Raw genomic sequence first — 27,816 nt, 5'->3', positions numbered from 1 at the left:
CCTGGGGCAGACCAATATAAGCTCTGTGCTTGCTGCTTCAGTCTCTAAGTTCATATGAGTTTTACTCAGTTAATTTAGAGAGCCTTGTTCTCCTGGTGTCTTCCATCCCCTCCATTTCTCTTACACTTTTTCCATCTCCTCTTGCATTGAAGTTCTCTGAGTTCTAAGGGGATGGATTTGATGGAGACATCCAATTTAAAGGCTTCTGTTTCAAGGTCTGTTTCTCTGTATTTGCTTGAATTTCCTGTAAGAGAAAACTTCTCTGATGGTGGCTGAATAAGGGACTGATCTATAAGTATAGCACAATATCATGAGGAATCATTTTGTTTCTTTTTAGATCAATAGTATTTGGTCTTACCTTATGTTTCTGAGCTGTCTGGTCTCTGGTTTTGGTCACCCAAGCAGTGTCAGGTATTGGTTCCAATTTTTGGATTAGGCCTTAAATCAAATCAGAAATTGGTTGGCTACTTCTACAAGCTTTGTGTCAATTAACAGTTAATTGTTAAATGCCAAAAATTGAGTTTTTAAAAAAGATGTCATCCTTCCCTCTCCCCCCCCAACCTTATAAGCTATACAATGGAAATTTATGGCTTTTTGATTGAAGCAGTTAGACTATACTTCAAAACTCAGCTATATGTGAGCTCTAAAAATCCTACTCCCATTGGTGCAGATACAGCCATATAATGAGAAAGTCAATGGACTCATGATTATCTGGACCTCTAGAAGACAATGAAATAAAACAACAAGGCAGAAACAGTTTTCTCCTCATCACAGAATCAACTCTTCTCCAGGGAAGCAATTTCCTTAACAAAAAGCGGAAAGTGAAAAAAACCAGGCACACAAAATGAACTTGAAAAAGCACAATCCCTCAGCAACAAAAAGGCAGAATCTTCAGAATCAGAAGAGAAAGGTTAATAGTATTTACAACTGACATACAGTGGATAAAGTAGAAATTTACTCCATGGTCTTTCTTTTTTATGTTTTTTTCTCTTTCTTTTATTTAACTTTTTACACATGTTACTCTCAGTTCCCTCTCTCTCCTCACCTCCCCCAAACTCCCATTCCTCCCAAGCCCCACCCCACTCCATTATCCCTCCACTCTCCAGGGAGGCTAAGGGCTTCCATGAGGGATTTTCAGAGTGTGTAATATCATCCCAGGCAAGGCCTAGGTCCACCCCCATGTGTCCAGGTATAGAGAGAGCATCCTTCCATGTGAAATGAGCTCCCAGAGTCTATTTGTATGTCAGATCCCACAGATTGCCGAGGCCTCTTCTCTGACACCCTGGTTGTGGGGGCATGTCTGGATCAGTCCCATGCTGGTCTCTCTGTCATCAATCTGGGGTCCATGTGTTCCCCTTGTTTAGGTCAGCTGCCTCTGTGGGTTTCTCTTGTCAGATCTTGATTCATTTGCTCATCACTCCTCTTTGTAACTGGGTTCCAGGAGTTCAGTTTGTTTTTTAGCTGTGGGTGTCTGCCTCTGCTTCTGTCAGCCCCTGGATAAGGGTTCTAGGATGGCATATAAATATCAATCTTATTATCATGGGAGGGCATTTAAGGTAGCCTTAATGCCTGTTGGTGTCATTCTTGTAGATCTGTGACGATCTCACTAGTGCCAGATCTCTTCTCCAACTTATAATGGCTCCCTCTATTATGGATCTCTCATCCTTCTCTCCTCTATTCTTACCCTAGATCAATCTTCCTGCTCTCCCATGTCATCCTCTCCCCTCCTCTGTTGCCCCTCTCTTTCTCCCATCTCCTGCTGCCCTCCCCTCTCCCCCTACACCACTCCCAATCCAATTAGGAGATCTCATCTCATAAACCTTCTCCAGGTTACCATGCATATCTCTCTTAGGGTCCTCTCTGCTTCCCAGACTCTCTAGTGGTAGGATTGTGTCAAGGTCCTCTGGCCATCAACCAGATACAGCTGCCTCACGTACTCATAACAGAAGACATGATTCAACCCTCATAGAGAGTACGTGACTCTGGACCACCCTGCTACCTGCCCAATTCCAGAAACAGACCTGAGGCTTATCTGCCTAGTCACTAGGGCATAAGCTTAAACAATAGAAGGTGGAATGTGAAAGATAAAGTTAGAATCTGCAGTTATGTTACCAAAGGATACAGGATGACCTACACATCCCACTGACCTTTGCTCCACCAGGCTCACTGCAGCTACAGCACCCCCCCCATTCCTTCCCCTTCTCCCTTCCCCTATATAAATTCCTTGATCAGAATCTTGTCTTGGCATCCATTCTTATATCCGCTGTCCCCCATCTTTCTCCTAAGTGTCTACCAGACCCATGTTGAGTGTCCTGCAGGTTGAGACTGGATTGTAGGCTGACAATGCCCTGCTCCATGTCTAAAATCCATATATGAGTGAGTACATACCAAGTGTTTCTTTTTGTGACTGGGTTACCTCACTTAGGATGATTTCTTCTAGTGGCATCCATTTGCCTGAAAATTTCAAGATTCCATTTTGTTTCCTGCTAAGTAGTACTCCGTTGTGTAAATGTACCACATTTTCTCTGTCCACTCTTCAGTTGAGGGGCATCTATGTTGCTTCCAAGTTCTGGCTATTACAAATAATGCTGCTATGAACATAGTTCAGCAGATGTCCTTATTGTATGAGGGTACATCTTGTGGGTATATGCCTAAGAGTGGAATTGCTGGGTCTTGTGGTAGACTGATTCTCATTTTCCCAAGGAATCTCCATACTGATCTCCAAAGTGGCTGCACAAGTTGGCATACCCACCAGCAGTGGAGGAGGAGTGTTCCTCTTTCTTCACATCCTCTCCAGCATGAACTGTCATTAGTGTTTTTGATTTTAGCCATTCTGATGGGAGTGAGATGGTATCTCAGAGTTGTTTTGATTTGCATTTCCCGATGGCTAAGGATGTTGAGCACTTTCTCAAGTGTCTCTCGGCCATGTTAGACTCCTCTATTGAAAATTCTCTATTTAGTTCTGTAGGCCACCTTTTAATTTGATCCTTTGGTGTTTTGGAGACTTGCTTCTTGAGTTCTTTGTAAATTTTGGATATCAACCCTCTGTCAGATGTGGGATTAGTGAATATTTTTCCAATTCTGTGGAATTACAGACCAATCTCCCTCATGAACATTGATGCAAAACTACTCAATTAAATACTTCAAATTGAATGCAAGAACACATCAGCAAAATCATATACCATGATCAAATAGGCTTCATCCCAGGGATTCAGGGATGGTTCAACATATGAAAATCCATCAATGTAACCCACCATATAAACAATCTGAAAAACTAAAACCACATGATCATCTCACTAGATGCTAAAAAAGCCCTTGATAAAATCCAACACCCCTTCATGATAAAGGTCTTAGAGATATCTGGGATAACAGGAACATACCTAAACATAGTAAAAGCAATATACAGCAAACCGACAGCCAACATGAAACTAAATAGAGAGAAACTCATTTAAATCAGGAAAAAGACAAGGATGGCCACTCTCTCCATATCTCTTCAATATTGTACTTGAAGTTCTTTCTAGAGCGATAAGACAACAAAAGGAGATCAAGGGGATACAAAGTGGAAAGGAAGAAGTCAAATTTTCACTATTTGCAGATGATATGATAGTTTACATAAGTGAACCAAAGAACTCTATCAGGGAACTCTTACATCTGATAAACACCTTCAGCAAAGTAACAGGATACAAAATTCAGTAGTCCTACTATATACAGGTGATAAATGGATTGAGCAAGAAATCAGAGAAACATCACCCTTAACAATGTCCACAAACAACATAAAATATCTTGGGGTAACTCTAACCAAACAGGTGAAAGACCTGTATAACAAGAACTTTGAGTCTTTAAAGAATGAAATTAAAGAAGATACCGGAAAATGGAAAGATATCCTGTGTTCTTGGATAGGTAGGATCAACATACTAAAAATGTCTATCTTACCAAAAGTAATCTACAGATTCAATGCAATGCCTATCAAAATACCAGCACATTTTTTCCACAGACCTTGAAAGGAAAATCCTCAACTTTATATGGAAAAACAAAAGACCCAGGATAGCCAAAACAACTCTGCACAATAAAGGAACTTCAGGAGGCATCACTATGCCTGACTTCAAGTTTTATTACAGAGCTATAGTCATGAAAACAGCTTGGTATTGGCACAAAACAGACAGGTAGACCAATGGGATCTAATTGAAGACCCTAATATCAACCCACACACCTTTGGACACTTGACCTTTGACAAAGAAGCTAAAACTATACAATGGAAAAAGGAAAGCATCTTCAACAAATGGTGCTGGAGTAATTGGATGCTGGCATGCAAAAGACAGCTGATAGATTCATATCTATCACCATGAACAAAACTTAAGTCCAAATGGATCAAAGATCTCAATATCAATCCAGCCACACTGAACCCCTTAGAAGAGGAAGTGGGAAGTACCCTTGAAAGAATTGGTACAGGAGACTGCTTCCTGAACATATCACCAGTAACATAGACACTGAAATTGACAATAAATTGGACCTCCTGAAACTCTGTGGTCTTTCAAGCCCCAAATGTGTAATGTAATAATCAGGAAATTATGCTTGATGAATATATATCCATTTCTTGTAAAAATTTGCAAGACCACAAAAATATTCTTGTGGTGTGAGTGTTTATTGTCCCTTAAAATCCACCTGCTGAAGACTTGGGTTTTAATTTCTTGTGATATGATGAGACTGCTGAACATTTAGGAGGCCCAGTGAGAGAAAGTGAGGTCATTGCATATGGCCTTGAAAGGGTTATTGAGTGAGTCTTCTGGCTTCATCTCTTCTCTCTCTGTTCCCTGCCTACCATATAAGAAACTTTCTTAAGCTATTAATTTATCCATTTTACATTACATCATGACCACACTAAGGCAAAATTGGTTAGCTGACTATGGATTGGAAACAAAATTAACTTTGTTTTTCTTTGGTGCATTTTTTATTTTTAAGATTTATTTTCATGTGCACATATGTGTCTGTGTTTGGGTATGTGCACATGAGTGCAGGTCTCCGTCGAGGACAGAAGGTTGAGGAACCCTGGAACTAGAGTTGTAGATATTTGTTAGCCTTCTGACATGGGTGCTGGGAACTTAAATCAGGTCTTCTGGAAGAGCCATAGGTGTTCTTAACCACTTAGCAATTCCTTAATCCCCTTCATGAATTGCTTTGCTTTGTTTTCTGTTTTTAGGTAATTTTCTGAGTGATAGAAATGTGACTTTCTTTCTAAGGAATGTCTGATAGCTAGTTGTTGTCAATAGGAGTCAAAATAACATGTTGACTTGATATGAAGTGGTTTCAAAGAAGAGATTGTGGGGGAGAAGAATATTAGGCACAAACTATTGACATCCATAAGTGCAGACTTCAGAACAAAACACTGCCTCCATATACTACATATTTTAGTGTGATTAATAAGATGTTACTATCAGGGAGAAATGAGTATAAAGTCTCTGTGGGAATTTAAATTTGAAAAGAAACATATTTTAAAATACAGGGCATGAGTTAAAGTTCTGTTTTAGAATGAAGTGAGGCAATTTGGAGGACAATGACCATTTTCCACTTCCAAATTTGGTATTTACTTCAAACAAGGTTGCTAAATGGATATTATCACCACAGATGAAAACCACTGGGAACCAGAGAATTCAGTTTCAACACATCACCTTGTATACTAGATTTTGGTTATTCAAAAAACAAGTCATTGTAGAATGTGAATAGCCAATGAATAGTGCTTTAAGAAAGATAAAAACAGCATTTCCTCTAACGTGATGAGTAGCTCTTATGAGTTTCTAGTGATACAAATGGAAAACCGCATTCCTGGCATTATAGAAAACAAGTTTAATCAAATCAGGAGGAAACATCAGAAAATTCAGAACATAAAATGTTTTACAAGCTATATAAAATGTATGTATATATAATATTTATGTATAATATATACAAATATGGATTGTATGTATAAGTGTGTAGTTTATCTTAGGAATCTTAACAAATTAAACAAATTAGATATTAATGATCTTAACTGAAAAATATTAGTTGGTTTTAATCTGTATTTTCTTAATTAAGCACATCTCAGAATCACAAAAAATTTCAGAAAACCAAGCATCAAAGTGTTAAAGGTTTCTTGGGCAGTAGTGGGAAGAATGTAAGTACCAGGTGACAGGAGAAGGACCATGAAACAGTCTAAGGGCATGGCGCTGACATGCTATTCGTGAATTCACAAAAGCTTGTTTGTCTGACAGAGTCTGCACAAAGTGGGCATGTAAAAATTCAGCCATAAGTAGGGATGAGGCTCATGGCACTTTGCCCAGGGTAGTCAGTGGCAGTTGGGGGCCCCTGGGGAAAGTCACTCACTCTCTTCAGTGATGTAGCCACCCACTGGTGAATTATTTTTGCTCTAGTGGATAGCTCCACACCTATGCTCACAAGGGAGGCCTTGTTTAAACCTCATGAGTCACAAAGCAGAACCAAAAACCAGAACAAAGCATCATTAAGGGGGGATGGGAAGTTAATGAGCGGAGTGAGTGTGGAAGGAGATGAGAATAGAAGGATGAGTGTAGCCAGAATGTACCACATACATTTATGAAACTGTCAAATGATAACCTAATTTTGAAATATAGAACATTTAAATAAGCAATTTCCTATTTATCTGTAGAGGTCACAATTTTAAAACAAAATAAATATAGCATTTTCAATACAAAAAGAAAACACTTTGAAGGGGATATTTAATGGATATACAATTATAACAGACACTGTTTGAATAATATAAACAATTAAAATCTCGTCTTTATTTAGTACGTTGTTTTCATGAGAGTTCTCATCTCATTTCTTTTGACTATTTTATGTTCTCTTGTCAAAATCTAAAATGTGTATCCTTTCTTTTAAATTTAATTTTTGAGATAATGAATTTCTCTCCTTTCTTCCTTCCTTTCTTTCATTTTCTCTCTTTCTTCCAACTCCTTACATAAATCCCTCCCCACTTTACTTCAAATTCATACCTCTTTTTTATATTTTATTTTCCAGTTTAAATTTAGATAAGAAACGAGGTTGCTTCACAAGTCAGTTCCAGGTCCCTCTCCCATTCCCTCCCCCCCTCTCGTGCCCTCCCCCCAACCGCCCCCCCCGTTATCCCCTCATTCCCCCAGGGAGGGTGAGGCCCTCCATGGGGGTGTCCATAGTCTGTCATTTCATATAGGGCAGGGCCTAGACCCTTCCCCAAGAGTGCAGGGTGAGAGTGCACCTCACATTGTTCTATGGGAGTCCAAAGTCCGTGTGTATACTTGGGATGGGTACTGATCTGCTGCCCAAGGCTCAATAGATTACCTAGGCCTCCTCACTGACACCCAGATTCAGGGGGTCTTGATCAATCCCATGCTGGATCATACCTCTTTTTAAAACTGTTATCGAATGCATATACACATATGCAGAGACATATATATTCTTAAATATAGTAACTTGTTCTTGAAGTCTCATACCAGTTTCTTTACAGTTGAATCAATTGTTTGATAAGTTTTTCAAGAGATATAATTCTATTGCCCTCTGGCTGATGATGCTGTAAAAATTCAGATCCCTAAGGTAATATTTCAGGCTCCTACTATCTTGATTCACTTCCATCTTGAATCCCATACTCTCTCTCTCTCCAGGAGTTTGACACCTTGATGGCTCAGGCCCACTGGTCATTCCACTTTCCACACTCCTTGATACATTCATTTACATGAGTATGGACTCTGGTAATATTCATCACTGTTTCTCCAACCCCCCACAGGGTTTCTCTCTGCTGTCCTGAAGTTGCTTTGTATACAAGACCAGGCTTACCTTGAGATCACAGAGATCTACCTGCCTCTGCCTCTAAAACATAGGATTAAAGGTGTGCGCCACTGCACCAAGCAATGAAACAATTCAGTGAACTTTTTCCATCTCTCCCCCACCTTTGTTCTTTTTGCCTCTTTTCACACTGTAGACAAGGCTGGCCTCAAACTCAGAAAGTCATCTTTCTCTTCATTGCTTTTTTATTTCATAGCCTTTTGTTTTTAAGATACTGCTTAATAAGCAATAAAAGCTATATTTTCAGAAACAGAAGTAAGTGGGAGTAAAGACAATGTTGATGCAGACTCTTCGTTGTGTTCTTTGGCAAGTTACTCAATATTTCAGGATATGAGGTCTTTATTTTAGTAAATAGATTAAACCTAGGTATTTTGTATGTGATATACATGAAAGGTCTCTTTTACATAGATCCTTGAGTATTAAAGGAAGCTGTTTAATCGATAGATATTGGGAGAGGCAAAATCAGTTTCTTTCACTGGGGTGATTTTGGATATATTAATTTTATATTCCAGGGCAGGTTCCATGTTCACAGTCAACAAAAACTATACTCCATCATTTATCTATCTACCTATCTTCCTTCCTTCCTTCCTTCCTTCCTTCCTTCCTTCCTTCCTTCCTTCCATTCTTTCTTTCTAGAGGGTGAGAACAGGAAGTTGGGTGGGTAGTTTAGGTATGTGTGGGAGGGGGAGGAGTATGATTAAACTATAGTATATGAATTTCTCAGAGAATAAATAAAAGACTACTAAAATAAATTTAAAACAATTTTAACATCTTCCTTAGTAAGTTTAGCAGAACATACATTTCTGGGAAGATATTTTTATTTTGTATTTGTAAATTTATTTTATGAGAACATATTTTAGTTTAGATGTTTAGGATTTTTAAAAAATTTCTGCCTCATTTATACTTGTATGAAATATCGATTTTTATAACTTTTTGGGCATGTTAGTAGTTTTCACTGGAGTCAATGAAGGATTTTAGTACTCCTAATGACCAATACACTGAAAAAAATAGCTATATGAAATGAGTAGATTTAGTAACTACAATATTACATGTGATGGACACATTAACAAATGAATAGGTTAAAATCCTTAAGGATTTCATCAAGAAGAACATGATTTATAACCATAAATTGACAAACCATCAAAATATATTCTTTAATGAAGAGAATTTGATTCTAAAATGACAATGTATTAATAAATTGAAGAATTTATATATAAGTAAATATTTTGTTTAGATGTTTATGATATTTAGCAATTTTGATCTCATTTATATGTAAATATGACCCATCTTTTAATAATATGAAATAGTAATAATTCAATAACCAACAAAACAAGAAATGATATTAGGGAGGAAATTTTAATTTGATAGGCCTTTTTCATAACTATCAAAAATTAGTAACATCCAGAAAAAAGTTCAAAGCCTCAGAAAGTGCTGTGTGAAGAACATCATTACAAGTTCAGTCTGCTGAACAAGTCATTAAAGTCTACCTTTATCCATATAACCTATGACTAAGTGATTAAAGCCAAATATTAAAATTTTGTTCACTAAAATGAAATCTGCATGTGTATAGATGCAAAAATAAGGTCAAGTTAAAACAATATATAAGCATTCAGCTTGCTTGTAAATAATGGAATTTTAATGAGAAGATTAGAAAAGACAAATGCAATGCTTGCAGTGTCTTTGAGATTTTACTTTATGATTTTTGGTTCAAAAACTTTACTGAAGCTTAATGAAAGCTAGCTTTACATATGTTTACATGTATTGCTAGCATTTATAGGAACTGTCAAGAACTGAGTAGTCTTGAGACTTTTAATGCATCTAGTCTCTAAGATTTTGAAGTAAATTTTAGTAAACTCATTCCATCTGAACTAATTTGAATAAATTATACCATCATTCCATCATTTAATGGTTTAGTTACAAAGTTCTACCTTCCCATTTTTTAAGTATCCACAGACTTATGTAAAGTTTGAATTAATTTTCAAAGGTTCAGAACATTACAATTGTCTCTTTATTGTTCTTTTCATCGCATTAATTACTTCCTTATTTCTCAGACTATAAATAAAAGGGTTTAATAAAGGAATTACTAGAGTATAAAAAATAGCAACAGGTATGTCTTTATACTCTTCATTAACTGAGCTTGGTCGAATATACATATAGAGAAGAGACCCATAGAATATTGACACAGACAGAAAGTGGGAAGCACAAGTTGATAAGGCTTTGCTTCTTCCCTCTTTAGAGTTCATTGTGAATATAGTGAAAAGGATATAGGAATATGATATCAGGACTGTAGTAATGGTAAATGTTTGAATTGAACCAGAAAAGATGAGTATCATCAATTCATTGAGATAAGGGTCAACACAGGAGAGTCTATACAATGGAAGGACATCACAAAAAAAGTGCTTGATTGTGTGAGACCTACAGAAAGTTAACCTGAATAAGAACACTATGTGAATCATGGAATGCAGGTTTCCTCCTATGTAGGCTCCTGTGGTCATCTGAAGGCAGAGTTTCTTGGAAATCATGGTGTGGTACTGCAGTGGGCTGCATATGGCCACATAGCGGTCATAGGCCATTGCTGCCAGAAGGAAGCAGTCTGCAGTTTCAGCAAGACAGAGAAAATAGAACTGTACCATGCATTCATAGAGAGAAATCCTTCTGTCCACAGAAAAGAAGTTCTGCAGCATCTTGGGAGTGATGGCGCAGGAGCAGCAGGAATCCATGAGAGCCAGGTTGCCCAGAAAGATGTACATGGGTGTATGAAGACAGTGCTCCAAGCAGATCAAGGTCACCAGCCCAAGGTTGCCTACCATGGTGACCAGATAGGTTGCAAGGAACACCAGGAATAGACGGGTCTTCAGGTCTGGGTGATCTGAGAATCCCACCAGCATGAACTCTGTTGTCAAGGAATAGTTGTCCTCAGTCATCTTCTGCTCCTCTATTTAAAAGCGAGAAAGATGGAAGAGTGCAACTGTGAAGCGATTGTTTCTCACTTTGCTTTGTATATGAGATAGGGGGATTTCTTCTTTAAGCATCACCCACTGTATTTGGAATGAAGTTCTTGTATTTTTCAGGGTTATTTTTTCTCTTAAAGACTGCAATGTTTTATTCGAAGTTTGAACTCCTGTAGTTCATAGGAGTTTTTGGTATTTCTAGGGTGAAAACCTAAATTGAAAAAGTTTTATGTTTCTGCAAAATGTATGGACATAAAGAAAATTTAGGTTTCTTAGATTTGCTCAGTATCCTCAAGTAATTTGCTTTATTTTTTGATGTTCCTTTACCTTTCTCTCCAATTTTTAAAATCAGTTGTCTTGCAAATATGATAAAATTGTTTTAATATCTCTCCCAGAGGAAGAATATTTAGAAAAAATGTTCTAGAGAAATGTTACATTTATGGGAAGTAAATCATCTTTAATGAAATCACTTGGGATGCTGAAGTAGTACGTTTTCATATATTATTATCTCTCACTTTTCTTTTCCCTGTGTCACAAAGACTTTTGTAAACATCCATTTTCTTCCTGGTATTATTCATATCTATTTTTCCAAATAGTTAAATCATCCCTCTATTTTGAATGAGTCATTTTACATGTAAAACTGTCTAACAAAATTTAACTCAATCCTAGACCACACCAGTGTCATATTCTAAATAGTGGGATATATCATTTTTCAACAATAAAATACACAATTTCTTCTGCATAATTGCCCAATCCATGTTGTTTTGTGTCTCTCACATGTGCTTCAATGATTTTTTTAAAATTATACTATAAGCATTTAGGGACTTATTGTTACAGACTTCTGTGAAAGATGATAAAAATTTGTGATGAAGTGAAGGATTTAATTCTAACCCGTGCATTATTCAATGATCTTGACCAGGTGATCTAATCTTCATCCTAGTAATGAATCCAGTTAATTCTTTTCTTTGCTCATAGAATCATTACCTTCAAGAAGAATCTTGAGCTGGGTGGTGGTGGCGCATGCCTTTAATTCCAACACTCAAGAGACAGAGGCAGGCAGATCTCTGTGAGTTCAAGTCCAGCCTAGTCTACAGAGTGAGTGCCAGGATAGGCTCCAATGCTACACAGAGAAATCATGTTTCAGAAAAAAAACCTCCAAAAAGAAGTTTGGCTCTTAAACTTGTTTTTGATGCTTAGATAGAAAACCTTTTAAACTTTAAACAAGATTTGGAATTCTAGTCTATTTCCCATAATCAGTGGTACAGTACGATATACCACCAAATCTAATCATCCCAATTCAATGGCCTTAACATATTTGCATTTCTATAACCAGAAAATCTAAAGAAGATGGTGGGAATTTTTCTGTTCTAGTACCTAAGTTCAACAAATAATGTTAGGTAAAATATAAATAACTTTCAATTTAGACATTTGCATTACTTAACAGAATATTTTGTGATCTTAAGTGTGTATTCTGAAATCCCATCCTTTCAGAACTTCATATTAGTTATTGCATTACACGTCAGTCTATTTTCACATAGCATTCAATAAATCAAAAGATCAGGAAGGAGTTAAAATTTAGGAAGAATAGAAATAGTAAGTAAAGTATTTCATAGCAAAAGTAAAAATTAGTTAGAATACCTCTCTTACCTCGTGTTACCAAGAGATTTTTTTCATCAGTACAATCTTTGCTCCATGGTATAATTGTCAGAACTTATGAATATATATATGTATATATATATGTATGTATATCATGCTCTAAAGTTGCCTTGAAGAGAATAAATAACCCAGAGATGACCTACAAGTCAGTGTTAATAATAATGCCCATTATACTGCAAAGTTAAAAAGTCTTCCATAAAATTCCAAAGGGATTTCCAAGCACTGACACCAGAGTGTCTTGAGAGATTAACCCTTAAAATGTATAAACCACTCAAACATGTCTACCGATGCCCTATGAAACATGGCTTTCAGAAAGTCTGCTCAGAAATCATTTTACTGATTTGTTCTTATCCATTTTTATAGGTCTCTTCACCACTATGTTTATATTAAAGTGATGTGCATAATGCCAAAATGTGTTCCTGGATCTGTGCACTTATATGTATTCTCTTCATCTTCTACTTAGAACATTTTTTCCTGCTTTGTTCTCCCAATGAGTTTTACTTCAACTCATGTATGAGTTTCTAGAGGTTTCTGTGCCCATTTTAACTATATGGGGTTTTATTAAAAAAGCATAGTAAAGAATGTTAAATTAATTCCCTAAATTTTTTAAAACAAAATTTATTATTTTATGTGGATGGGTATTTTGCCTGTGGTGATATATTGTTTATGATCTAACAAGCTTGCCTGGAGATCAGAATGCAAAGCTAGCCACAACTATAGAGGGCAGGCAGTGGTGGTACATACCTTTAATCCCAGCAGCCATACTAGTTAGCTATAGAAACCAGGCAGTGGTGACACATACTTTTAATCTCGTGACTTAGGAGACAGAAGCAGGGGCTCAGACTGAGCATTCAGTCTCCAGCCACATTTAGGCTAAGATTGCCCCAGTCTTGGTAGAGGCAAGAGTTCTCTGGTGGATTGGCTACTTTGTTATTCTGATCTTCAGCTTGAACCCCAATATCTGTCTCTGGGTTTATATTATTTGTGTTACATTTGCCTGTATGTATGTATATGCACCATGTGAATGTAGAAGTGTTTTTTAATTTTACTATGACTTGATTGTATCTTCTTGATTTGATGTTATAATAGAGTGTTTAAAAATATTTTTATTTTAATTAATAATTATTTTATTTTAATTAATTATTTTAATTACATTTCTGTGTGTGGGTATGTGTAAGTGAGTGCCAATGCCTTCAAAGGCCAGGGGTGTTAGCTTTCCTGGGGCTTGAGTCACAGGCAGTTGGGAGATTCCCAGTGTGGATGTTGGGGCTGAAGCCACCCACCCATATCTGTATGGACTCTGCTGTGGCACAGACCCCTTGACTCCACCCAAGCTGTGGGCTACCACCCAGATCCTGGGCCTCTGCATGTACCCTACTGGTAATCTGTGCCACAAAGTTCAATGCAGAACCCAGTTGCATCTGGCTGGGCCATTGAGTCAGACAGCAGCTTGGGCTTAGTCGACATCCTTGTTCCAAATGGTAGCTCCAGGGACTCAGATCAGGATGGCTCTGATGGCAGCATCGTCCCTCAACACCAACAAGGCCACAGGATGCATCCCAGACCTCAGGATTCATGTGACCTTTGGAGGCACCATACATACATGGGCATCAATATAGATCTCAGTTGTAGTACAACCACAGACAGGGTCCTTGGCAGCAGTGTAAGCCTGGATGTTACCATGGAACCAGATGACAACAAAAGCCAGCCAGATCTTGGCCCAGGAGGCACATATATTAACACAGACCATGGCTACTCTAGGACCAGATACCTGTTCCCCCATGACCTACTCTCTCTTCCTCTTCTCCCCCTCTCTTCTTCCAAGCTCCCACTCCCCTCCCCCCTCTCCATGTACCCCATCTATTCAGAGGATCTTGTCTCAATCCTCTTGGGTACTATGCATATGTTTTAGTTTCTTTCCTGTTTCCCAGACTCTCTATCAGTGGAAGTGCAGACTGGCACTATCCTGATCCATGTCTAAAATCCATATATGAGTGAGTACATACCATGTTTGTCTTTTTGTGACTGGGTTACCTCACTCAGGATGGTTTCTTCCAGTGCTATCCATTTACCTGCGAATTTCAAGATTCCATTGTTTTTTTCTGCTGAGTAATACTCCATTGTGTAAATGTACCGCATTTTCTCTATCCACTCTTCAGTTGAGGGGCATCTAGGTTGCTTCCAGGTTCTGGCTATTACAAATAATGCTGCTATGAACATAGTGGAGCAGATGCCCTTGTTGTATGAACCTGCCTCATTTGGATATATGCCTAAGGGTGGAATTGCTGGGTCTTGTGGTAGATTAATTCCTATTTTCCTGAGGAATCTCCATACGGATTTCCAAAGAGGCTGTATGAGTCGGCACTCCCACCAGCAGTGGATTAGTGTTCCCCTCTCTCCACATCCTCTCCAGCATAAATTATCTTCGGTGTTTTTGATTTTAGCCATTCTGACAGGAGTAAGATGGTATCTCAGAGTTGTTTTGATTTTCATTTCCCTGATGGCTAAGGATGTTGAGCACTTTCTTAAGTGTCTCTTGGCCAATTTAGCCTGCTTTATTGAAAATTCTCTATTTAGTTCTGTACCCCACCTTTTAATTGGATCCTTTGGTGTTTGGAGACTTGCTTCTTGAGTTCTTTGTAAATTTTGGAGATTAGCCCTCTGTCAATTGTGGAGTTAGTGAATATATTTTCCCATTCTGTGGGTTGCCTTTTTGTCTTGTTGACTGTGTCCTTTGCCTTACAGAAGCTTTTTAGTTGCAGGAGGTCCCATTTGTTAATTGTCAATCTCAGGGTTTGTGCCACTGGTGTTATGTTTAGGAAGTGGTCTCCTGCACCAACTCGTTGAAGAGTATCTCCCACTTTCTCTTCTAAAAGTTTCAGTGTGGCTGGATGTATGTTGAGATCTTTGATCCATTTGGACTTAAGTTTTGTACAAGGCGATAAACATGGATCTATCTGCAGTCTTCTGCATACCAGTACCCAGTTATGCCAGCACCATTTGTTGAAGATGATTTCTTTTTTCCACTGTACAGTTTTAGCTTCTTTGTCAAAAATCAGGTGTTCATAGGTGTGAGGGTTAAAATTAGGGCTTTCGATTCGGTTCCATTGGTCTACCTGCCTATTTTTGTGCCAATACCAAGCTGTTTTCAGGACTATGGCTCTATAATAGAGCTTGAAATCAGGTATGGTGATGCCTCCTGAAGTTCATTTATTGTATAGGGTTGTTTTGGCTATCCCGGGCCTTTTGTTTTTCTATATAAAGTTGATTAATGTTCTTTCCAGGTCCTTGAAAAATTGTGATGGAATTTTGATAGGGATTGCATTGAATCTGAGACTGCTTTTGGCAAGATTGCCATTTTTATTATGTTGATCCTACTAATCCAAGAGCATGGGAGATCTTTCCATTTTCTGGTATCCTATCCTCTTTGATTTCTTTCTTTAAAGACTCAAAGTTCTTGATATACAAGTCTTTCACTTCCTTGGTTAACATTACCCCAGATATTTGATGCTGTTTATGGTTATTGTAAAGGGTGATGTTTCTCTGATTTCTTTCTCAGTCACTTCATCATCTATATATAATAGGGCCACTGATTTTTTTTTAGTTTACCTTGTATCCTGCCACATTGCTGAAGGTGTTTATCAGCTCTAGTAATTCCCTTGCGGAGTTTTTCGGGTCACTTATGTAAACCATCATATCATCTGCAAATAGTGAAAGTTTGACTTCTTCTTTTCTTATTTGTATCCCCTTGATCTCCTTTTGTTGTCTTATTGCTGTAGCTAGAACTTCAAGTACAATATTGAAGAGATATGGAGAGAATGGACAGCCTTGTCTTGTTCCTGATTTTAGAGGAATTGCGTTGAGTTTTTCTCCATTTAGTTTGATGTTAGCTGTTGGTTTACTGTATATTGCTTTTATTATATTCAGGTATGTTCCTATTATCCCTGATCTCTCTAGGACCTTTATCATGAAGGGGTGCTGGATTTTGTCAAAGGCTTTTTCAGCATCTAGTGAGATGATCATGTGGTTTTTCTTTCGCAGTTTGTTTATATGGTGGATTACATTGATAGATTTTCTAATGTTGAACCATCCCTGCATTCCTGGAATGAAGCCTACTTGATCATGGTGGATGATTTTTCTGATGTGTTCTTGAATCCGTTTTGCGAGTATTTTATTGAGTATTTTTGCATCGATGTTCATGAGGGAAATTGGTCTATAGTTCTCTTTCTTAGTTGTGTCTTTGTGTGGCTTGGGGATCAAGGTAATTTTAGCCTCATAAAAAGAGTTTGGCAGTGACCCTCTTGCTTCTATTGTGTGGAATCATTTGAGGAGTATTGGAAGTAGCTTTTCTTTGAATTTCTGGTAGAATTCTGCACTGAAGACATCTGGGCCTGGGCTTTTTTTGTTTGGGAGACTTTTGATGACTGCTTCTATTTCATTAAGGGTTATAGGTCTGTTTAGATTGTTTATCTGCTCTTGACTTACTTTTGGCAAGTGATATCTATCCAGGAAATTGTCCATTTCCGTTAAATTTTCGAATTTTGTGGAGTGCAGATTTTCAAAGTATGCTCTGATGATTCTCTGGATTTCCTCAGAGTTCGTTGTTATGTCCCCTTTTTCATTTCTGATTTTGTTAATTAGCATGCTCTCTCTCTGTCTTTTGGTTAGTTTGGACAGAGGTTTGTCTATTTTGTTGATTTTCTCAAGGAACCAACTCTTTGTTTTCTTGATTCTTCTCAGTGTTTTCCTGGTTTCTACTTGATTGATTTCAGCCCTCAATTTGATTATTTCCTGGTGTCTGCTTCTCCTGGGTGAGTTTGCTTCTTTTTGTTCTAGAACATTCAGCTGTGCTATTAATTCTCTAGTATGACTGTTCTCCAGTTTCTTCATGTGGGAACTTAGCGCTATAAACTTTCCTCTCAGCACTGATTTCAAAGTATCCCATAAGTTTGTGTATGTTGTGTCTTCATTGTCATTGAATTCCAGGAAGTCTTTAATTTCTTTTTTATTTCTTCCTTTACCCAGGGATGGTGCAATTGTGCATTGTTCAATTTCCATGAGTTTGTAGGGTTTCTGCGATTTGTGTTATTGTTGAATTCTAATTTTAGTGCATGGTGGTCTGAGAAGATACAGGAGGTTATTCCAATTTTTTTGTCTCTGTGGAGATTTGCTATGTTTCCTATTATGTGGTCAATTTTAGAGAAGGTTCCATGTGACGCCGAGAAGAAGGTATATCCCTTTGTGTTTGGGTGGAATGTTCTATAGATGTCTGTTAAACCTAGTTGGGTCATAACTTCTATTAGTTCTTTTGTTTCTTTGTTAAGTTTCTGTCTGGATGTCCTGTCTAGCGGTGAGAGTGGAGTGTAGAAGTCTCGTACTATTAGTGTGTGCGATTTTATGTGCATTTTGAGCTTTAGTAATGTTTCTTTCACGAATGTAGGTGCCTTTGTATTTGGGGCATAGATGTTTAAAAAAATTTTTTTCGGTTTTTCGAGACAGGGTTTCTCTGTGGCTTTGGACGCTGTCCTGGAACTCACTTTGTAGACCAGGCTGGCCTCGAACTCACAGAGATCCGCCTGCCTCTGCCTCCCAAGTGCTGGGATTAAGATGTTTAAAATTGAGACTTCATCTTGATGTACTTTTCCTTTCATGAATATGAAGTATCCTTCATCTCTTTTGATTGAGTTTAATTTGAAGTCTAGTTTGTTAGATATTAGGATTGCTATACCTGCTTGTTTCCTGGGACCGTTTGATTGGAAGATCTTTTCCCAACCCTTTACTCTGAGATAACGTCTGTCTTTGATTTTGAGATGTGTTTCTTGTATGCAGCAGAAGGAATGGTTCTGTCTTCGTATCCATTCTGCTAGTCTGTGTCTTTTTATAGGCAAGTTGAGGCCATTGATATTGAGGGATATTAATGACCATTGATTGGTGATCCTTGTTTGTGCTTGATTTATTGTTAGTGAAGTTATTTTGTGTAGTACCTCCTCCCTTTTTCATTTGATGTTTTGTAAAGTGAGATTATATATTGCCTGTGTCTTTGTGAGTGTAGTTATCTTCCTTGGATCTAGGTTTTCCTTCTAGCACTTTCTGTAGAGCTGGATTCATGGATATGTATTGTTTAAATCTGGCTTTGTCATGGAATATTTTGTTTTCTCCATCTATGGTAATTGAAAGCTTTGCTGGATATAGTAGTCTGGGCCGGCATCCTTGTTCCCTTAGCGTTTGTCGGACATCTATCCAGGATCTTCTGGCTTTCATCGTTTCCATTGAGAAGTCAGGTGTCGTTCGGATAGGTCTGCCTTTGTGTGTTACTTGGCTTTTTTTTTAAGCTGCTGTTAATATTTTCTCTTTACTCTGAAGTTTGATGTTTTGATTATTATATGGCAAGGTGACTTCTTTTTCTGGTCCAGCCTATTTGGTGTTCTGTAAGATTCTTGTATTTTCATAGGCATATCTCTCTTTAGGTTAGGGAAATTTTCTTCTATAAGAAGAATATGTTGTTGAATATGTTTTCTGTACCTTTGAGTTGTATTTCATCACCTTCTTCTATACCTGTTATTCTCAGGTTTGGCTTCTTCACGGTGTCCCATGTTTCTTGGATATTTTGTGTTAAGGATTTGTTGGTTTTGAGATTTTCTTTGGTTGACAACTCTATATCCTCTAATGAGTCTTCAACACCTGAGTTTCTCTCTTCTATCTCTTGTATTCTATTGGTGATACTTGCATCTGTAGTTCCTGATCGTTTACCCAGCTTTTCTTTTTCCAGAATCCCCTTATTCTGTGTTTTCTTTATCGTTTCTATTTCAGCTTTCAATCCTTCAACTGTTTGAGTTGTTTCCTTCATTTTTTTGGGTTGTTTTCTTGGTGCTCTTTAGGCTCTTTGAGAGATTTGTTTATTTCTTGAATTTTCCCCCTCATTTCATGGACTTTTTGTTTGTTTTGTCTTCTATTTCTTTAAGGGATTTCCTCGTTTCTTCTTTGAGGGTCTCTATCATCTTCATGAAATAATTTTTAAGGTCTGTCTCCTCTTCTTCGTCTATGTAGTGCTTTTCGGGTCTTGCTGGTGTTGGTTCTCTAGATTCTGGTGGAGTCATATTGGTCTTTCTATTGCTGAGTGAGCTCTTATTCTGTCTTCTTCCCATCTCTTCTTGCAGTGGGTGCCGGTGGGGTCTTTCTGTCTCCACTGGTCTCCTTCCTTCCTGAAGCTGAAGCTGGGGATGCTGACACTGAAGCTTAAGCTGAAGCTGGGGTTGCCAGAGTTTGGGACTTGGAAAGGCTGATGTCTTTCCTGAAGCTGGGCTCGCTGGAGTTTGTTGGCCTAGAAGGGCTGAAGCTGGGCTCGCCGGGGTTTGGGGCCTGGAAAGGCTTATGTTTTTCCTGTGTGGGCGGGTCTTCTGGATGCCAGGAGTGGCCCTGGAAGATCGAAGGGATGGGTGTTGGGCAAAGGATCGGGGGTGTCCCCACCGGAGACCCAATCTCACCTGAAGCTGGGCTCGTCCTTACAGAAGCTTCTAAGTTTAAAGATGTCCCATTTATTAATTGTTGACCTCAGTGTCTGTGCTACTGGTGTTATGTTCAGGAAGTAGTCTTCTGTACCAATTCATTCACAGGTACATCCCACTTTCTCTTCTAAGCAGTTCAGTGTGGCTGGATTTATGTTGAGGTCTTTGATCCACTTGGACTTAAGTTTTGTGCATGGTGATAGACATGGATCTATCACATTCTTCTACATGCCAGCATCCAGTTATGCCAGTGCCATTTGTTGAAGATGTTTTCTTTTTTCCATTTTATATTTATAGCTTCTTTGTCAAAGATCAGATGTTCATATGTACATGGGTTAATATTGGGGTGTTCAATTTGATTCCATTGTTCTACCTATTTTTGTGCCAATTCCAAGCTTTTTTTCAGGACTGCAGCTCTATAATAGAGCTTGAGGTCTGGGATGGTGATCCCTCCAGATGTTGCTTTGTTGACTAAGGTTGTTTAGCCTATCCTGGGTCTTTTGTTTTTCTATACAAAACTAATTATTGTTTTTCCAAGGCCTGTGAAGAATTGTGCTGGGATTTTAATGGGGATTGCATTGAATCTGTAGATTGCTTTTAACAGGATTGCCATTTTTACTTCATTGATCCTACCTATCCAAAAGCATGTGAAATCTTTCCATTTTCTGGTGTCTACTTTAATTTTTCTTTAAAGACTCAAAGTTCTTGTTATACAGGTCTTTCACTTGTTTGGCTAGCATTACCCCAAGGTATTTTATGTTGTTTGTGGCAATAGTAAAGGGTGATGTTTCTCTGATTTCTTTCTCAGCCATTTTATCGTCAGTATATAGTAGGACTACTGATTTTCTTGAGTTGATCTTGTATACTGCCATTTTGCTGAAAGTATTTATCAGCTGTAGGAGTTCTCTGGTAGAGTTTTTTGGGTCACTCGTCTAAACTATCATATCATCCTCAAATAGTGAAAGTTTGACAATGTGAACTCTTCCTTTCCAATTTGAATCCCCTTGATCTGTTTTTGTTGTTGTATTGCTCTAGCTAGAACTTCAAGTACAATATTGAAGAGGTATGGAGAGAGTGGACACAATTGTCTTGTTCCTGATTTTAGAGTTGAGTGTCTGTCCATTTAGTTTGATGTTGGCTGTTGGTTTGCTGTATACAGCTTTTATGATGTTTAGAAATGTCCCTGTTATCCCAGATCTCTCTAAGACCTTTATCATGAGGGGTGTTGAATTTTTTTATAAAATATAATTTTATATAAAATCCTCTTTTATTTTTTATTTTTATTATTAATTTTTAAATTTAAATTTAAATTAGAAACAAGGTTGTTTCACAAGTCAGTTTCAGGTCCCTGTCCATTTCCCCCCCTCCTCCTGTGCCATCCCGCCAGCCCCCCCAATATCCCCTCATTTCGCCAGGGAGGGTAAGGCCCACCAAGGTGTGTCCATAGTCTGTCATTTCATCCAGGGCAAGGCCTAGACCCTCCCCCAAGAGTTCAGGGTGAGGGCGGATCTCTCATTGTTGGATGGGAGTCCAAAGTACATTTGTATATCCCGGATAAATACTGATCTACTACCTAAGGCTCAATAGATTACCTATGCCTCCTCACTCTCACCCACATTCAGGGGGTCTTGATCACTCCCATGCTGGATTCCCAGGCATCAGCCTGGGATTCAAGAGCTCACCCTTGTCAGGTCAGCTGTTTCTGAGGGTTAAACCATCCCAGTCTTAGCTCCTATGGTCATGAGTCCTCCATCTCTGTTACTGGCTTTCTTGAGTTCAGCTCAGTGCTTAGCCGTGGGAGTCTGCCTCTTCTTCCATCAGCCACTGAATGAAGGTTCTGTTTCCCAGACTCTCTGGCCATGGGATTGTAGGCTGACCCTCCCGAGATCTATGTCTAAAATCCATATATGAGAGAGTACATGCCATGTTTCTCTTTTTGTGACTGGGTTACCTCACTCAGGATGGTTTCTTCTAGTGCCATCCATTTGCCTGCAAATCTCAGGATTCCATAGTTTTTTTCTGCTGAATAGTACTCCATTGTGTAAATGTACCACATTTTCTCTATCCACTCTTCAGTTGAGGGGCATCTAGGTTGCTTCCAGGTTCTGGCTATTACAAATAATGCTGCTATGAACATAGTGGAACAGACATCCTTGTTGTATGAATGGGCATCTTTTGGACATATGCCTAAGAGTGGGGTTGCTGGGTCTCGTGGTAGGTTTATTCCCATTTTTCTGAGGAATCTCCATACTGATTGACAAAGTGGCTGAACAAGTTGGCACTCCCACCAGCAGTGGAGGAGTGTTCCCCTTTCATCACATCCTCTGCAGCATAAATTGTCATTGGTGTTTTTGATTTTAGTCATTCTGACAGAAGTGAGATGGTATCTCAGAGTTGTTTTGATTTAAATTTCCTGGATGGCTAGGGATGTTGAGCACTTTGTCAAGTGCCTCTCAGCCATTTTAGACCCCTCTACTGAGAATTCTCTATTTAGTTCTGTAGCCCACTTTTTAAGTGGATCCATTGGTGTTTTGGAGACTTGCTTCTTGAGTTCTTTGTAAATTCTGGAGATCAGCCCTCTGTCAGATATGGTGTTAGTGAATATCTTTTCTCATTCTGTGGGCTGCCTTTTTGTCTTGCTGACTGTGTCCTTTGCCTTAAAGAAGCTTCTCAGTTTCAGGATGTCCCATCTATTAATTTTGGATCTCACTGTCTGTGCTACTGGAGTTATGTTCAGGAAGCTGTCTCCTGTACCAATTCATTCAAGGGTACCACCTACTTTCTCTTCTAAGAGTTTCAGTGTGGCTGGATTTATGTTGAGGTCTTTGATCCATCTGGACTTAAGTTTTGTGCATGATGATATACGTGGATCGATCCACATTTTTCTACATGCCAGCATCCAGTTATGCCAGCACCTTTTGTTGAAAATGCTTTCTTTTTTCCATTGTATATTTTTAGTTTCTTTGTCCAAGATCAGATGTTCTTACATGTATGGGTTAATATCAGGGTTTTCAATTCTATTCCATTGGTCTACCTTTCTATTTTTGTGCCAATATCAAACTGTTTTCAGGACTACAGCTCTATAATAGAGCTTGAGGTTGGGGATGGTGATCCCTCTATATGTTGCTTTGTTGAGTGAGGTTGTGTAGCCTATCCTGGGTCTTTTGTGTTTCCATATAAAACTAATTATTGTTCTTCCAAGGTCTGTGAAGAATTGTGCTGGTATTTTAATCAGGATTGCATTGAATCTGTAGATTGCTTTTGGCAGGGTTGCCATTTTTACTATATTGATCCTATCTATCAAACAGCATGGGAGATCTTTCCATTTTCTGAGGCCTTCTTTACATTCTTTCTTTAAAGAGTCAATGTTCTTGTGATACAGGTCTTTCATTTGTTTGGTTAGCTTTACCCCAAGGTATTTTATGTTGTTTGTGGCACTGCATAAAAAGTAAATCTTATAAGAAATTATCTTAAAACAATTTAACTTGACAGTTCTGATTTTCTGTTTTCTTAGAAAATTTTGCTCTATAAGTGTGCCTCCACACATTAGAGCCTCATGAAAATGGATTCACTGCTTAGGTTTTTAAATCTTAAAAATGAGGCAATAGAAATTCACTTTCTTCAAGAATACTTTATAGTATATAGAGGGAGCTGATTATTTGAACTGTTTTTTCACTACTTTCTTGTGTGGTATTTTATTGTTTCTAAAAAAATTTCTACTTATTAATGTATGACTTTTATTTTTCTCAGTAGTGCAATTCTGTATTAAATAGCTGTAACTTAGGGGTGAGTCATTAGTTCCTTGTGGGCTCTTTGCACACAGGGCAGGGCATAGGCCCTGCTCCTAATGATATGACAGACTTTGAAGATTGCTCCATGGAAGGTCTCACCCTCCCTGGGTAGCAGAAAGGGAATGGGATAGGGTTAGTGGGGGACAAGAGAGGAGGCAAGGCAGAGGAAACTTGGATTGACATGTAAAACAAGCTTGTTTCTAATTTAAATAAAAGAATAAAATAGAAAAAATGCAATATACAAAAAGGTGCTGAATTCCAAAATAAAGTTTATAGTTAACAGCATGTATCAATGTTAATTTAACTTCTTAAAACAATTAGACACCATAGAACAGATAAGGCTGCACATGAATTGAGCCTGTCCTGTATTGCTTGTTGACACTTAACCCAAGGCAATGACCACTGTTATGAAATACTTCTACCAGTTATCTCCACTGCCCTATGGGCCAAATATCATGAGAAATAAAAGTGAGTCACCATCTAACAACCCATGTAGTGCTTTGGGTGACAATGCCCCCAATGGGTTCATAGCAACTGGCACCATTGGGGAATGTAGCCTTGTTTGAGTAAACATTGTGGCATCTTCATTCTTTCAAGTCTTTTTCTTAATTACTGGTGTGACATTAAAATATTTCCATAAATTCTTTCAGACTTCTGCTTTTATGACATAGAGAATAAGTCCTATACCATCAAATTTTATCTGGACAGTATTACTTTCCTAATGAATAGTGTATAGAAGGGAAAATAGTACCAGCTGTTCTGGTGGGACCAGGTACAACAGGCCCTGCATCTGGGCCTGTGTTCCAGTGCCTGGAGATTGCCTAGGAACTGCACAGAGCTTCCAATCCAGCAGGAACCAAACACCCCAGACTCCAGGTCTTCTCTCCCACCAATGAGACCAGGAAACCAGCCGACACAGGGAGACCAGGGGACCAGTTATTCCAGTGGGACCAGGTACAACAAGCCCTGAATCCAGGCCTGTGTTCAAGTGGCTGGGGATTGCCTGGGAACTGCACAGAGCTTCCAATCCCGGCGGGGAGCCAAGCACCCCAGATACCAGGTCTTCTCTCCCACTAACGAGACCAGGAAACCAGCAGATACAGCAAAGGGACAAGGGGACCAGGTGGCAGGCTAAGCACCCCAGATTCCTGGTCTTCTTCTCCACTCATGGGACCAGAACAAGGACGAGGAATAGAAGAACTACCAGATTATTGGACTTGCTAGCACCCACCAGAAGGGAACTCTGGTCCCCTAACCACCAGACCGGTAAGGGGATCTTTCTGCACCTACCAGAAGAAGAGATGGGAAAGAGACAATACAAAAACACACTCAGCAACAGAAAAACAAATATGACACTGCCAGATTCTAGAGACTCCACACCAGCAAGGCTCCAACATTCCAATGCAAATGAAGCAGAAGAGAATGACCTTAAAACCACCTTCATGAAACTGATAGAGGCCCTAAAAGAGGATATAGGAAAATCCCTCAAAGAGAAAACAAACCAAAACATGCAAGACATGGAAGAAAAAACAAACCAAAAAAGGCAGGAAATGGAAGAAGAAACAAAGCAAAAAATGCAAGAAATGGAAGAAAAAACAAAGCAAAAAATGCAAGAAATGGAGGAAGAAAGCAAAAAATGCAAGAAATGGAAGAAAAAACAAAGCAAAAAAGGCAGTAAATGGAAGAGAAAACAAACCAAAAAAATACAAGAACTGGAAGAAAAAGCAAACCAAAAAATGCAAGAAATGGAAGAAAAAGCAAAATTAAAATGCAAGAAATGGAAGAAAGAACAAACCAAAAAATTCATAAAATGCAACAAATGGACGAAAAGATAAACCGAAAATTGCAAGAAGCAATGCAAACAATGCAAGGGTTAAAAACTGAAATAGAGACAATAAAAAAAAACCACAATCTGAAGAAAGGCTAGAAAAAGAAAAGCTGGGCAAATGGTCAGGTACTACCGATACAAGCATTACCCACAGAATACAAGTGATGGAAGAGAGAATCTCAGGTGTTGAAGATACACTAGGAGAAATGGATTCATCAACCAAAGAAAATCTTAAGTCCAACAGATCCTTAACACAAAACATCCAGGAAATATGGGACACCATGAAAAGACCAAACCTAAGAATAATAGGTATAGAAGAAGGAGAAGAAAATCATCTCAAGGGGGAAGAAAACATATTCAACAAAATCATAGAAGGAAACTTTCCTAACCTTAAGAAAGACATGCCAATGAAGGTACAAGAAGCTTAAAAAACACCAGATAGAGTGGATCACAAAAAAGTCCCCTTGCCACATAATAATGAAGACCCTAAATATACAGAATAAAGAAAGAATATTAAGAGCAGCTAAGGAAAAATGCCAAGTAACATATAAAGGCAAACCTATCAGAATTACACCTGACTTCTCTATGGAAACTCTGAAAGCCAGAAGGTCCTGGATAGATATTCTACCAACACTAAGAGACCATGGATGCCAGCCCAGACTACTATACCCAGCAAAGCTCACAATCACTATAGATGGAGAAAACAAGATATTCCATGACAAAACTAGATTCAAGCAATACGTATCCACTAACCCAGCCCTACAGAAAGTTTTGGAAGGAAAACTCCAACCCAAGGAAGTTAACTACAACCAGAAAAACATAGGCATTAGAGAATCACTCTCTACCAACAGCCAAAAGAACAAAGGGGTGAAATTCCGCACATAATTCCACCACCAACAACCATTCCAAATCAAAGAAGAATGAGCAATCAGTGGTCATTAATATCCCTCAACATTAATGGTCTTAATTCACTCACAAAACAACACAAGCTAGCAGAATGGATTCGAAGACAGAACCCATCCTTCTGCTGCATACAAGAAACACACCTCATTCTCAAAGACAGACATTACCTCAGAGTTAAAGGTTGGGGAAAAGATTTTCCAATCAAATTGACCCAAAAAACAAGCAGGGGTAGCAATCCTAATATCTAACAAATTAGACTTTAAAATAAAATCAATCAAAAGATGTAGGAGTGAACCCCACAAAGCTACCTGCCCAACAGGGTGGGGTCAAGGTAGAGATAAAAGGTAGTGAAAGAAAAAGGGGCCTCCCTCTTTTTCTCCTGGAAGCCAGCCACGCTTCTAACTCCTGGTATGTGCGACTCTCTCTCTCCCTGATAAATAAATATATTGTTTTTCCCTATATAGCCTCGATTATCGTTATACCTGGTGGCAGAAGTGGTTTGGAATTACAGCCCACGCCTGGGAAACCGCCTGAATTCGGCATCCCGAGGTGAGTGATAATTCGCTCCAGCCGCGGTGGTTACATCGCCCTCGCCCCGCCGCCCGCCGCAGTCGGCCGCTGCGCGTACCTGCAGCTGGACCGCGAATAGAGCAATTGGCCTCTCCACACGGAGCTGTTTTCCCTTCCCCACAAGCCCTGCTGCCCCGCTGGCCGCTGCCCAGCGCCCCCACGCTTGCTGTCCACAGCTGCCGCGTGCTGTTCGCCCGTTCGCGGACACCGCAGCAGTCTACCACTGCGTGTACCCTGCGCGGAGACAGTCAGCCGCTGCGCGTGACCATTGGGTGTCCCCAGCCACGGGCAGCAGCAGAGTACCCTGCGGGCTCAGCGCCATTGTTCCTTGGGGCCCCTGAGCGCCCCCGGCCACTGCTCTGGGCCCGGAGCTGTCTCCCCCCCCGTGATCGTTCTGCGCTCCTGCCGCCCGCCAAGCACGCAGAACCGGGGACTCAGACCCCTTTGCCGCCCACCTGGCAACGCCACACGTGCTGCTCACAGCCCACTGCTGCAACTCCCAGTTGCTGACCGCCCGCGCGTTCCAGCCGCCAGCATCCCGGCCATCGGTTGCCCGCTCCCTCCCCCCGCTGCCGCCCGCCAAGCAGAACCGGGGACTTTCGTGCCTGATTAATTCTACATTACACTGCCTCAGCAGCTACCAGAGCCTTTGCAAGCTCCACTGCTGTGCGGTGAATCTGCCTTCCCAAATCTGCCCATTAAGCTTTCACAGGTTCCTTGGGAGCATCCGATTTTCCGCGGAGAGGTAGCGTTTAGCAGTACACCTCCGCCATCTGCTGGCCAAGCAC

At 39.3% G+C, this 27,816-nt stretch overlaps 1 protein-coding gene and 1 long non-coding RNA gene across 2 annotated transcripts; both read right to left on the bottom strand.

Moving 5' to 3' along the window:
* Positions 1-27,816, bottom strand: LOC121141773. The gene is made up of 3 exons (XR_005878711.1): positions 27,484-27,816; positions 359-438; positions 1-244 (listed from the first exon to the last, which is right to left on the bottom strand). It is a non-coding gene; the product is annotated as an uncharacterized LOC121141773 (long non-coding RNA).
* LOC101841632 (olfactory receptor 5K3-like) lies at positions 9,819-10,748 on the bottom strand. The gene has a single exon (XM_005076738.1). The coding sequence runs from the start codon at positions 10,746-10,748 to the stop codon at positions 9,819-9,821; it is 930 nt and encodes a 309-aa protein (XP_005076795.1).

Source organism: Mesocricetus auratus, unplaced genomic scaffold (assembly GCF_017639785.1).
Source record: "Mesocricetus auratus isolate SY011 unplaced genomic scaffold, BCM_Maur_2.0 Super-Scaffold_100008, whole genome shotgun sequence".
NCBI lineage: Eukaryota > Metazoa > Chordata > Mammalia > Rodentia > Cricetidae > Mesocricetus > Mesocricetus auratus.
This window is presented reverse-complemented; position numbering and strand designations above follow the sequence as displayed.